The 13,763-nt window shown below is 41.9% G+C and overlaps 1 protein-coding gene across 4 annotated transcripts in view; it reads left to right on the top strand.

Moving 5' to 3' along the window:
• The window catches only part of LOC126539527 (rho family-interacting cell polarization regulator 2-like), a 137,856-nt gene extending 126,272 nt beyond the window's left edge, over positions 1-11,584 (top strand). For all 4 annotated transcript variants that reach the window (XM_055075450.2, XM_055075451.2, XM_050186400.3 and 1 more), the window contains 7 exons: positions 2,337-2,486; positions 3,145-3,288; positions 4,901-5,050; positions 6,566-6,609; positions 6,694-6,777; positions 9,450-9,543; positions 9,959-11,584. In XM_055075450.2, coding sequence (XP_054931425.1) covers positions 2,337-2,486; positions 3,145-3,288; positions 4,901-5,050; positions 6,566-6,609; positions 6,694-6,777; positions 9,450-9,543; positions 9,959-10,032 — 740 coding nt within the window. In that variant the 3' untranslated portion in view covers positions 10,033-11,584. The remainder of the gene's footprint in view (positions 1-2,336; positions 2,487-3,144; positions 3,289-4,900; positions 5,051-6,565; positions 6,610-6,693; positions 6,778-9,449; positions 9,544-9,958) is intronic.
• The last annotated feature ends 2,179 nt before the right edge of the window (positions 11,585-13,763 follow it).

Here is a 13,763-nt window from a genome sequence, read left to right as displayed (position 1 = left end):
GGCAATTTGCCCTATTCCATATGTCTACAAAATATGCTGCTTTTATGCAGATATAAACTGACGGATCAGTGCCTCTAACTACTTCAACAACGGCATCCATAATACTAAATTTAGTGATTTGTAAGCGCTTCTGACTCGACCACCAAGCTACATCAAGGGCTGCAGAGATTGTAGCCATCCACGAAGCAGTTTGTTTTATATAGAATCAGCCGCCTCAAGTATGGACTACATGTTGTGACACGAAACCAGTACTGATTGATTCTGCCTTTAAACAAGGGCCTTATTATCTTGTTGCTCAAAATGTGGTGGAATTATACAATCTCACCCTGAGAACTGGCCATTGTATGGCACTTCATTGGATTCCAGGGCACTGCGGCTTATATGAAAATCAGCTGGCTGATAAAGAGGCATGGATGACCCACAATAATGCCACGCAATTGTCCATCCCGTTTTCTCGACTGGACACTAATGCTCTAGTGTATACACTATTGTACGATATACTTAGAACATACTGGGTGCTGCTGACTCACCGTCATCAACTTTTTCGGACTCGACACAAACATACAAGTTAAATTACCGCCCAAGATCAGTAGAAGTTATTAAAAAGACCTATCATTTCCTATGTTTCTTCCTAAGCCTTCATTTTTCTCTTAGCGCAGCAATGTATTCGTTATGGAAGCTTGCTTCACAGGTTACGGCTAGGTGTGGCATTCGCTCAGCGATACCAACACCCTATTGGCTGTGTAGACAGCCTGAACTGCGAGGATTGTGAGGGACTCGAGACAATAGAATGTGTCTTGTGCATTTTCCCACATTATGTTGTGCAAAGACAATCACTGGTAAATTTGCTCAAGTATACCAATCAACCATTGTCTGAAGAGGTCCTATTGGGACCTTGGCTGGATTCTTGTTGCGATGATGTTGCAAAGGCTTTAATTAAATTCTTGCACTAGAGCCATCGAGATTTTAGACTTTGAGGAGTGTTTGCTGTTCAAGTTCACTCACTGTCATCTTCACCCTCATCATCATCTCCTCCTCTCTTTTTTACTGCTGTCTCCCTTCCCCAATGCTCAGTAGGTCAGCACATTGATTCAGGCCGACATCTCAGCTTTTCTAGCATAATGAATCTCTCTCTCTCTTCAGCGTAGGGTAGCCAACTAGACGCATTTCTGGTTAACGTCCCTGCATTCTCTTTCTTTCCTCCTCCTCCCCGATCTGAAAATGCTTCTTTGCTGCATGAAACGAACCTAGCCTATACCCAATATTTGCTAATCTAACACCGTCAAATTTTTTGCTATCTCAACTGCGTTTTACCTTGCCTTGGTACATGTTCTTATATTCCGTTACACCACTGGCTATCTGTGCTGTACACATTACATGGTCTTATGCAATCACATTTCTCCCTTACAATCTTAACTAGATTATAACTTACTCACTTTTGACCCCAGTGGATACTTTGGTATAAAAAATAAGGTTGTTCATAATCTCTGGAAATCCTCGCAAGAATTCCAGAATTGCATGTTGGGAATATCAGAACCAGATTGAAATGCATTTTTCCAAGAAGCCCCACAAACTGCTCTTACCTACTTGCGTGTAAATTGTTTTTACCCTCCACCCTCGCGGAGGACGGCAACAACAAAGCGGCACACGACGCGGCTCGAGGGCTTACGGACCGAGCCGCAGTCGCAAGTGACGCCCCGACACCCTTCGGACGTGACGGTGCGGTAAATGAGTGGGAGTGGGAGGACAGAATGGCAACATATAATGACATTACGAAACATTATAGGTTACAGAGGCGCATATTCCCGCGACCTCATGCAACATTGACAAAAAAGCAGTCTGTCGCATGGCGGCAGTTACAAACTAGGACGTATCCGAATCCTGCGCTCTCGCACATCATATATCCGGATGTATATCCTACGGACAAATGCAAAACATGTGAATCCAGAGCCACTCTGGAGCATATATTATGGGAATGCCGAGGGATAAATAACAATAAAGAAAACGTGGCCTCTAGCAGCAGCCTTCGCACGCGCTGGGAAACCGCGCTGCTCAGCCCCGCCCTCGAGGATCAACTATGGGCTGTCCAGCGGGCCGAGGATGCCGCCAGGACCCACGAACTCCTGGCCGTCACCTAGGCGGGGCCTTTGGCCCTCCCCACCAACTCGCAGGGCACACAATAAAGTTCTTTCCTCCTCCTCCAGGCTATTGAAAGTGTATTAAATTTTTAGGTGCTTTGAATTGATAGTACTCATACTGCCTGCGTGAATTCTGTTATATTATTTAATTGCTTCTGTCAACAAAGTTGACAACAGATTTGTGGTCCTGTTTCTCAGGATCTCAACTGGTTGAAGAGGATGACATTGGTCACCTTTGGTGTCAAATGGGCACCAACGATGGCCTAGTGACAACCTTGGCAAGGCTGCGTGACCCACTGGCCCGACTTGTCAGGTCCCGCCTGAACAACGGCGCCATTTCTGAAAGAGGCAAGTTCTTTCTTTCATTAGCAGTGAATGCTGCATTTGGTTATTACTTACAATAGCATTTTCTAACTTTCAAGATTTTCTTCTTTTGACATCTCGCTGCAGATATGCTTAGCTGGTTTCCTTTGCATCATCAGTTTTTGTCGTTGCTTCATTTCGTTCATGTCGTACTTCATAAAGTGGTTGAACCATATCTGTCTTCTCTGGTGAGCCGTGGTCAAGGGCATAGCCAACTAGGTGGGTGTTGCAGGGTCAAAACCCTCACCAACATAGTCATTCTAGTCCTTATAACTACAGTTTCCTAAAAGAGAGAGGTTATGAGCTAGATGGCCATCATAATCCCCAGAAAAAATCCCCAGAAAAAACACCATCTTAAACACACCCTCTCACCCAGAATGAAGTTCTCACCCTATAACTGGCTTTGGCTATCACACCTACATTCTCCAGGAATGCTCATTCCAAACACAATCTTTTCTCATTACATTGCAAGCTTGTACACAGTAGCCTCAGTTCAGTCTTGTGAAAATTCTGAATGCTGGACGTGGTCATAGCCAGAGAATGTCTGTGCTTATTTGGGTGTGCATGTGGGCAAGTACATTTTTGTGGGCCTTCTTGACGTAATTAAAGCCGTGGTTACTCACTTTGTACATCCCTGTTCCAGTGGTGATGGTGGTACTTCAGAAAATGCTGGATATCGCAAGGCTGGAGCCTGACATGCTGGTGACAGTGCTGCAATTCCAGACGTACTTTGCCCAGCTGGGCAGCACACTGTTCATGGATCACGTGGAGCAGTTGGAAGCTGAGCGTAAGTACTTGTGACATGTTGCGACACCACAGTGACGTGTGGGGTGCTGTGACCATGAGATAATGTTGGCTGTTGTCTATCACTGAGTGCAATATGTGTGGCTTACGTGCAAGTTGATGGAATTGAATATAAGTTAGTGCTGCTTGTCATGGGACAAAAATGACAGTGAGAATCGCAGCAGTAATGACAGCAGTACGCTAGTTAAACTAGCACTTGCAATAACAATGAAGGTGAGTGAGCTGAAACTACTAAGCATAGGAAAGCAGTGGAACCATGCTTTTACGTGTGCCCAAATTTTAGAGTGCAGCTCATAGGTGCCCGTTCCTGCAGCGAGCATCAGCATCGGTGGCGTAGCTGAGCGAGCGAGCACAAGAAAAGATAGAGTTAATGTGGAGCGACAGATGAAAGACGTGAACCGTGAACAGCAGAGACTAATGAGAGTTGCCCCTTTAGTGACATGCATGTAGGAAACTTGTCATGCGGACCCACCCAACCGCTCAATGCGTACTCATATCTGGTCTCCACCAGACCACTCGTTTCATACTATCGTATGCTCGCGTCAGCTCTTGCTCGCGCTTGTTTGGTTTGCTTGGCTTGGTCTCGTTCATGCTTGTTTCGATTGTCATGGTTTGCAATTGTTTTGTAATCTGATTGCACAATGCGAATTGTGTAGTACTTTCTGGAAACCATGTGGCACCAGTGATTACTCTGGAACCTTCAACAAGTTACGTATAAAAGCCGACGCACTTGATTTGCAGATCAGATTTTCGGTCACTGCTGACTCTGCTACTTGTTTCTCTCAATTTCTTTGCCTCAGTATATCACGAAATGCAAACATGTATAGAACTGTGCTCAAATTTCGCGTTAGGGAGTATCATTACTGCCGGTGAATTTTTTTTAAAGCGAATACCTTTCTTTGGCTCTTTTAGCCGTTTTTGTGGTTGGTCAGCTGTCAATGGTCGGTGGTCGGACTCGACAAAAAACATTCGTTCTTTCTCTTGCTCTTTCGCTCTCGCTGACATTTGCTCGCCAGCTGTTTCACTGGCTTTCTCTTTCATTAGTTCATTGACGATGGTCATTGATGGTTGCTGCACAATTTTTCTGAACATAAAGATTTAAAATGTTGACAGTGTGCTTTCATTTTTGCTTGACATAACCTGTGCTCACTTCTTATCTAATGTTTGTACCAAGACATTGTTTATGAAACACTCTCGTAAAGGTGAACTTTTTTTTAGGTTCAGCGCAGGAATGCTTGTTCTACTGAACTACGCAGGAATGAAGTTTTACTGTACCAAGGAACAAAGCATGTTTGATTAATTGACCTTATCATGAAATTTGCAAACTGTGCTAGATACTTAATAAATTGTTCACATCATGGCAGAACAACAAAAATGGACTGGGTAGTACTACCAAATTTGCATAAACAGTTAAATTTTGTTGACCCACATTCTTTCATGGCTTGCATTGTATGCAGTGCACTTGTGCGAATAAATATCGCTAATCAAGGTATCACTACTGCAATAGTTTTACTGATCCTTCTTGTACTTGTAATCCCCGCATGTGTTAAGATTGCCTGTGAGTGTACATCTGTCATTCATGTTCAACATTGCAGTGAAGGTCCTTGATTCTCTATCCTCGCGGGAGCTACCCATCGTGAAGAGGACACTGTCGGCACTGAAGAATGTAGTGCCTACCCGGGAGCTGGTGTTTGCCATTTCCCAAATTCTGGTCTGTGGAGATCGACAGCTCTCCAATCTAGCTGGTGAGCCTGATATCATTTCTCACTGTGTGGTTTCTGAGAGCAGTTCTAGGTTTTCCCAGTTTCCTGCAGTGGTAAGCTTCAGTTATCAATTCTACTTAGCTTTACTTGATATGTAATTTCAATAGAGGTTAAATGTGGCCCTTGGAGATGAGGGTACTGAAAGAAATAGAAGCACAATGCTCATTCTTTCTTGCTACTCTGAACTGAAATTGCTGTTGTCAAACCTTAATGTAACTAGTTATAAGATCTAACAAAGTAAATGTAAAATGTTTCTTGCCTCTATCAGTGTCTGATGAACTGTGTATATACTCGCGTAAGAGCCATACTTTCATTTCTTATTTTTTCAGGGTGCGGCTTGTACACAAATAGGCCACTTGCAATTCAATTCTCGGGCGACATATTCGAAAAACATGTTATTTCTGTGATAGTAAAGGCATGCTATCTAGAATCTGTTTGCAGATGCACTTGTTAGCAGTCTTCATTACTATTGCAGTTGCTGCAGCTCAGATGAGGTTCATCAGCATCTTCAAAGAGGTAGTCATCCTCAGTGCTATCCACAGCATTATAAATGCCTCGTATGTGCTTAGCCATTTTCTTCCCATAACAGGCAGTCATATTATGCAGCTGTGAAAGTTACCAACACAAAGAAGTAATGGCGCATGGCTCTAGCAAAACACAAACTGGACTAAACGAAGGAAAATCTTGCAGATAGCGCACAACACTGGGTCATGCAAGATTTTGGGCTGCCAAGTTAGGGGGTGTGGCTCTTAGATGAGTGCGGCTCTTATTTGAGTATGTACAGTAAACACTTGCAGCAAATATATTTATAAAGATATTTTCATGGTAGTTGCGGCTTTGTTATACTGAGATTCGATTGCACAATGATATGCCGTTATGCAAAGGTGCTGGCAATGGCCCTCCATTCTCTGGTCCAAGGGCGAGCTCGTACTTGCAGCTTGGGGTTATGACAGTGAGCAAATCGATCAACTAACATGCGGTGCTTGGCAATGCATACTTGACAATGTGCAAAGAATGATGTTTCTCATAGAAGCCAGCACATCCAGTCAAGAACAGTACTTCACTACACTTACTCAGCGAGGAACAGGCAGATTCAGGCTATTTCAAAGCTTATAAAGGTTGAATGCAGCCAAAGGCAGGCATGCCATAGTAATTAGAGCACTCGGTTTGAGCAAGTACAAGCACTGGTCCGATTCCCCGAAAAATCTGTGCAGAGCTTTTTTAATTTGTAAGTCATTCAGCATTCTTGTGAAGAGATGCAAACAAATGGAAACACTTTATACATATACTTTTTTTCACTTTGACACTCCTAATGCAAATGCATAAAAAAATAAAATCTCGCCAATCTCCGCTTGCTTTACTACAAATAGCAGCTGGAAGGTCAGGGATATATATAAAAAAGAAACCTCGAAATCAAGTCCCTTCGCCTCAGACTGAATAATCTTTTTCCATTTGGGGGAATGTACCACACATGGTAGTTTTGTTGCTTCCTTTCAGAACAATACCTGAAGACAGCAGTGAAAGTCACTTCCAAGGCTCAGGTAAGCATCACTCATATGTGTACGTAGTAGAAGTGTTGCTATAACAACTTCTGGTTTCTTGCAAGTCTGTGCATCTCGTTGCAGATCTGTGTACTGCTGGTCGAAGGGTTGGAAGCTGATGCTGCGCTCACCAGGCAAGGGTGCTGCAGGGCCCTGTCTTTTCTACAAGTAAGTAACATGTAAATTCTAGGGGTGCGCCAATATCAAAATTTTCGTATAGAAATAGAATATGAATACTTAGCATCAAATATAGAATCGAATGTCAAATGATGATATGCACATGCATTTGCTAGCAAATTGGCTAATTTTAACATGTTGGAACATTGCAATCATGTTGTCATCGGTAAAAAAAATTAACTAGTAAGCCGTCATGCTAAAAGATTGTGTATTTAGCTCATGTTAGCTTTGGAAAATAGACTAATTTCCACTGGTTCTCTGTTCTCGCCAACCTGTGCCTTATTATGCCGCATCAATTTCCCGTAAACTCGGAGGCATTTGACTCTGTACCAGCCGTCACTCATCGTATTTGCTGTCAAGCAATAAGCTCAGCATTGGGGGTGGAACCTGCGAAAGAGTGCACCCTCTCTGTTGGCAAACCCGTGCCCCTTGATACTGAGGGGCTGGCTTTTCTGCAAAGTTTAGATGTCCAGTGGCTAAGCATGTTTTACAGGTGAAATTTCGCCAGCAGCATGAAATTATCGCAACATTCAGCACAACACCAGAGACTTTCTTAGATTAGATGGAAATAAATGCTAAGAACCATGTATGCTCCCGCACAGCCAGCAATATATTCGATTTGTTTCGAATGTTCGTATCCAATCGAATATTCGAAAATTGTCGAATGCCTAGTTTTTAAATTGAATACGAATATTGAATATATAATATTCGATAATATTCAAAATTTACGAATATTCGCACATCCGTAGTAAATTCATCTGCCAAACTTGTTTTGAGAATAGAAAACTTGTACACACTCAGCAAGATTTACGTTAGGTTAGGTTATAGAAATACTGCAATCAATTTTCCACAAATTATAGCAACAGAATTGGTGTGTTATAGAGAGGCATTGCCACTGTGGCAAAAAAAAAAAACAAAAAAAAAAAAAACAAAGAAAGCTTAGCTGAGCTTGTAGGGGTCGGCAGCGACGCAGCCATGACCACATTTATTTTAAGATCCCTCTGAGGCAAGAGAGCCCAATGGACATGTCAGCTCAGCACTCTGAGCCTGGAATGTTCTAAACTCGCACTCCTTGTCGTCGCTTTCATCTTCAGCCGGAAGCACTGCTGCCGATGGCAGCGCCACTACAAACTAATGGACTGCTGAACTCAAGTGATGATGGTATTTTAGATCATAATGTAAGGAACTGCGCAGGAAAGATTGATGCATGGACAGAAATACAAGATACATGGACAAAGTGCAATGTTGCGAATACGTGCAGAGCAAGCAGATGGAGACAGAGGAAGGATAGTGCGCCATCTTGTTCCTTGCTCGAGCTCTATGTACTTGCAATGCCTGGCCAACTAGCACAACAAAAAGAAGTGTTAGTGCAAAGCTTAGCACCGAGTGGTAGCCGAACTCTACTGCAACGCCTGTCACAGGCTTTTACCTCCAGTTGAATTGATAGTCTTGAACTTTTTGGTTGTAAGTGTCAGTACACATAGTGCATGCTTGAAAAAGGAAGAAATCTGATTAATATGCTAAGAGAATACCTTATCTTGGGGCCAACTCCAATTTCTCTTCAAATATGAATATGCATGTGAAATGCATTAATGCTCTCATTAAATAAACTCTTGACCAATCTGAGTTCGTTGTGTATAAGAGAGAAAGCTGATTTCTACCGATTTTGGGAAACTGAATTTCCATTCAAGATTTCAAGGTGTTTTTTTACAATTGCCAAAATTTGGAAGATTAAAGAAGAATTGAGGCATAAGTTTACAAATTCATAGCTGCGCATCAAAAATCGGGCATTGCAGTTCAGTAAATTGAATCTGTTCAAGCATCTAAAACAGACAAATTTGATAAGCATGTTAGAAGAAATTAAATTTAACTACATCATGGGGTTTCACCTGCCAAAACCGCAGTGGCTTTTTTGCGCTTCGCCACCATTGCAACGTGGCCACTGTGGCCAGGACTTGATCCCGCGACCTTGTTCTCTGCAGCGCAGCACTGAAGCCACTGAGCAACGACAGTGGGTGATGGGCATGTTTACAGTTTATGTGCAGTTGTTGCACTGTTTACGAAGGTGTTGCGAAAGCTATACAAGCATGCCAATTTCACAGTGGCAAATAATACCTCAGTTTTGTCCACTTTGGAAGCCGTAAAGGGTACAGTTTACATAATTGTGATATTGTTAAGTTAACAAGTTGCAGTTGAAAAATTACTACTTCATTTTTTAAAAATTTTGCAGTGTTTAACAAATTTTTTAATATTGATGGCCTAAGTAACCCTTTACCCTTTATAAACTCTTTACAGGGTTTTTGCATACTTTAAGCACTTGTCATTCTTTGTGTTGTGATGGCTGATACATAACAGGTTTACTATGAAATGCACAAGTATACGGAAGGGTGTAAACAGGCGCCAATTGTGCCATGGACTTCCACAAGCCTGTGGGGAGATTTTTTTTTTGTTCTTGACACATTAAACTGTGTGTACTATTGTAGCAAATATCACAGTTGTTGCGTCTACTGTGGTGGCAATATTGTCAAACAGTTGAAGTCATTCTTGAAGCAAGCGATGTAAAGGGCAGACAGATGCAGAGTAGTGCAGTAATCACTACAGGTAGCTGGACAAATAAGTTATGCTCTTGCTAATCTTGACTAAAATTGTTGGCTCTTTTGCAGGCTCAGGAGTACATGGAGGAGTTGGTGCACCTCTCATATGCTGATGAAGTGGCCAAAGTGCGACAACAAGCCAAAGAAGCACTATTCTCATTCGGTAGGCGATGGTCAGCTCATTTTTATGAGGACCGAGCACCTAAGAATGATTGCTTGCTTAACAAGCAACAGTAGTTGAAAGAAGAAAGTTGAAAGTAGCACTTCTGTTTGTTTCTTCTTTCTCTCGTCCTTGGTTGTTCACCCTTGGTCCTTAAAAACATATAAATTCTTTTCTACTATGCTGGTGTGTGTTTATCAATAGATTAAGTGTGCTTACATTCTTGCTTGCTTACTGTTTATTTTGCTTATTTTTTGTTATAGTTCATACTTTTCTCGCACCTACTGTTCCTTCGGCATGGTGCACAGATACACTTGATGCTATGTGCTGCCCTTATGTACTACTTTCCCACTGTAATGCCTGTAAATATGTTGTGTTACTGAATGAATGATTGTTTTGCCATTCTGCGCTTTTTCAGGAGAAGACGGGCGAAGGGAGTTCCAGCAGTCCCAGTTGGTTGCGCACGGTTTCCAGGGTTTGACTGTCAAGTAGACCTCTGTCAACATAACCTAGACCACCACGAACAAATGTGCGCTTGAAGAGCGTCTATATTTTGACACCCCCCCCCCTTTACCTTCCAAACGCCCATGCATGCTCTCTAGTGATTCTAGCCTCCGGGACTTAAACGACCAAGCGATCCATTCTATCTGCAGCTTGAGGCCAAGATATTGTTTCGTTTCATGGCTGTTCGTATCAGCTTCTACCAAGTTACGACCGAGCCTTTTGTTTTTGAGTTCCTGTTTATTACTGCTGCTTTTGTAAATAATATCAGGATATCCAGTGAGAACTCTTTTAGTTCAGGTGTTTTACGTTATTCTTTTTTTAATTTTTAAGCTGACCATGCTTGTTTCATCTGATGTTTATTTACTATTTTCTTTGCTATACTTTTTTTTATTCTTTCCCATCATGCAGTGCAGTTGTGCTGAGCAGCGTTTTCTTTTTGTCTTTTTAATTTTAGTGCAAAAAAGTTAAGAGGAAGCTTTAGCTCAGGACCCTCTGATTTTCACATGCAAATCCGTGTAGAATGCAGCAATGCTTAGATTAAATTTGAATAAAGTTAATTGTATATAAGAGACAATATTTAATTCTACCAGATGTAGCAAGCAGAATTTTGGTTCATGGTTTCTAATTTTTTCTAAGCTATTGCCAAAAATAAAGTATTGGAAAACAAATTTAACCTGTGGTGTACCAGAAACAGGTACCACAAGTCTATAAACTGCATCTGTTATTCTGAAGAAGGCAAAAGTGACATATTAGTTCACAACTTATATGAAATCAGCACATTCTTTACAATGAACTTGCAAATGATATTGCTATGGTTGAGAGCAGTGTCTAATTCGCAATTTTGTCCACTTTATATGTACGAAAAGTTGTAGTTTACATAATTGGGATATCATTTTTACGAGTTGTATGCTTAATGCCTTAATTTCTTAGTTTTCTGATTTTCAGTAATTTTTGTTCGGAGATTCACAGCCTGAATCGATGATCTGCTTTCTACAGTTGCTAGGTTTTAAAACTCCTTCTCTTTTAAATGCAACAAGCCTCATCAAATTTGCTGTATTAAATGCCAAGCAAGACGATTTTGCTGTTCTTGTGCATTGAATAGGAGTTTGTGAGGTAATGCTTCCTCTTAATGCAGTGCTTATTGTCAGGTGTGCCTGCATTGCTCCATGCATATCAGTCGAGTGAAGCTGCGTGAGAGTTGATGGCATGTTCATAGTGATGACACATGTTTGCTAGCTTGCCAGCGTGCCATGTTGCTAACGGGAATCGACAGTGCAATGCTTGTTCCGACGGCTGATCGAGGCACTACTGGCAGTACTTTCTCCCTACGAGCGCCACCCATGCAGTCTAGTCAGCAAAGTTGTTTGTTTGTTATCATTCCAGAAAGACGAAGAAAAGTGAGCAAAATATTTCTTTATTAGCATCGAGAGATGTTTGAGCGCCCCCCTCCTCCCCTTTTTTTTCTGTTGCCACTAAGATGAAGCGTCTGCCAAATCCTCGAGACCGAGTGCTGGTTTTTAATAAACAAGTTATTGCATGACTGGGTTGCACGTCTCATTCTTAGCCCCACTTTAACCAGGCCTACATGCATATCAATTTTTAGCAGAGAACTTGCTGTACAGGACAGAGGCAAGAATGAAGATGCGCGGAATAAATTTAATCTGCTTCATATTGTCAGTTGAAAGTGACTATTACGAATGTGCATGATGGACACAATTTGCAGGGTGAACTTGAGAGGATGCAGATCCGAGGCAACTTACTGGTGCATAGTTAATGCTCAATGATTGGCTTACCCACAAACTGGGCAAGGAGTGTCATCATCATCAGCCTGGCTACGCCCACTGCAGGGCAAAGGCCTCTCCCATACTTCTCCAACTACCCCGGTTATTTACTAGTTGTGGCCATGTTGCCCCTGCAAACTTCTTAATCTAATCCGCCCACCTAACCTTCTGCTGTCCCCTGCTACGCTTCCCTTCCCTTGGAATCCAGTCCGTAACCCTTAATGACCATTGGTTATCTTCCCTCCTCATTACATGTCCTGCCCATGCCCATTTCTTTTTCTTGATTTCAACTAAGATGTCATTAACTCGTGTTTGTTCCCTCACCCAATCTGCTCTTTTCTTATCCCTTAACGTTACACCGATCATTCTTCTTTCCATAGCTCATTGCGTCGTCCTCAATTTAAGTAGAACCCTTTTTTTAAGCCTCCAGGTTTCTGCCCCGTAGGCGAGTAATGGTAAGACACAGCTGTTATACACTTTTCTCTTGAGGGATAATGGCAACCTGCTGTTCATGATCTGAGAATGCCTGCCAAACGCACCCCAGCCCATTCTTATTCTTCTGATTATTTGTTTCATGATCCGGATCCGCGGTCACTGCCTGCCCTAAGTAGATGTATTCCCTTACCACTTCCAGTGCCTCGCTACCTATTGTAAATTGCTGTTCTCTTCCGAGACTGTTAAGCATTACTTTAGTTTTCTGCAGATTAATTTTTAGACCCACCCTTCTGCTTTGCCTCTCCAGGTCAGTGAGCATGCATTGCAATTGGTCCCCTGAGTTACTAAGCAAGGCAATATTACCTGCGAAGCGCAAGTTACTAATGTATTCTCCATTAACTCTTATCCACAATTCTTCCCAATCCAGGTATCTGAATACCTCTTGTAAACACGTTGTGAATAGAATTGGAGAGATTGTATCTCCCTCCTGATGCCTAACTTTATCGGGATTTTGTTGCTTTCTTTTGGAGGACTACGGTGCCTGTGGAGCCGCTATAGATATATTTCAGTACTTTTACATACGGCTCATCTACACCCCAATTCCATAATGCATCCATGACTGCCGAGGTTTCGACTGAATCAAACACTCACTTTCTCGTAATCAATGAAAGCTATATAGTACAAGGGTTGGTTATACTCCGCACATTTCTCTATTACCTGACTGATAGTGTGAATATGGTCTATTGTTGAGTAGCCTTTACGGAATCCTGCCTGGTCCTTTGGTTGACAGAAGTCTAAGGTGTTCCCGATTCTATTTGCGATTACCTTAGTAAATACTTTTTAGGCAACGGACAGTAAGCTGATCGGCCTATAATTTTTCAAGTATTTGGCGTCCCCTTTCTTATGGATTAGGATTGTTAACATTCTTCCAAGATTCTGGTACGCTCGAGGTCGTAAGGCATTGCGTATACAGGGTGGCCACTCTTTCTGAACCACGGGTGTGGTATATGAAGCAGATGGCCTTTTGCACTAGCTCTGCATGTGCAAGTCTGCAAGTCCTGTACCTTTGTAATAGTCAAATGAAAATCCGAATGCTTAAAGTTGAATGTTTGTCCTTCCTTAATCTTGTATGTTGGGAATTGTTATGCTGAAAATAAGTGCAAAACAACTAGTACTCCTCTACCTTTAGAGTTCATGTGGGGTACATTTTACATAATGAATGTAGATTTGAGCCTTGTTATAACACCATCATTTAACACTAGAGTAACTTATATCTGGTATTTATTTTAAGCATACATATATTTGTTAGGTGCTGATATGGCCAAGAAACATTTTTGATTTACTGTAGATTGTTACAGATTGAGTGCTCTTGTACAGTCCACACTTTCCTATGTGGGGTTTTTATTTCATTAACAGAATTTTTAAATATCACCCGTGGCGCATAGCACTATTCTACTTGCTGAGCTAGATTACTCTTTTGAAGTAAGCAATATTAGCCCAAGA

This window comes from Dermacentor andersoni, chromosome 11 (assembly GCF_023375885.2).
Source record: "Dermacentor andersoni chromosome 11, qqDerAnde1_hic_scaffold, whole genome shotgun sequence".
NCBI classification, from domain to species: Eukaryota; Metazoa; Arthropoda; class Arachnida; order Ixodida; family Ixodidae; genus Dermacentor; species Dermacentor andersoni.
The sequence above is the reverse complement of the archived record's forward strand: the minus strand, read 5'-3'. Positions and strand labels throughout refer to the sequence as shown.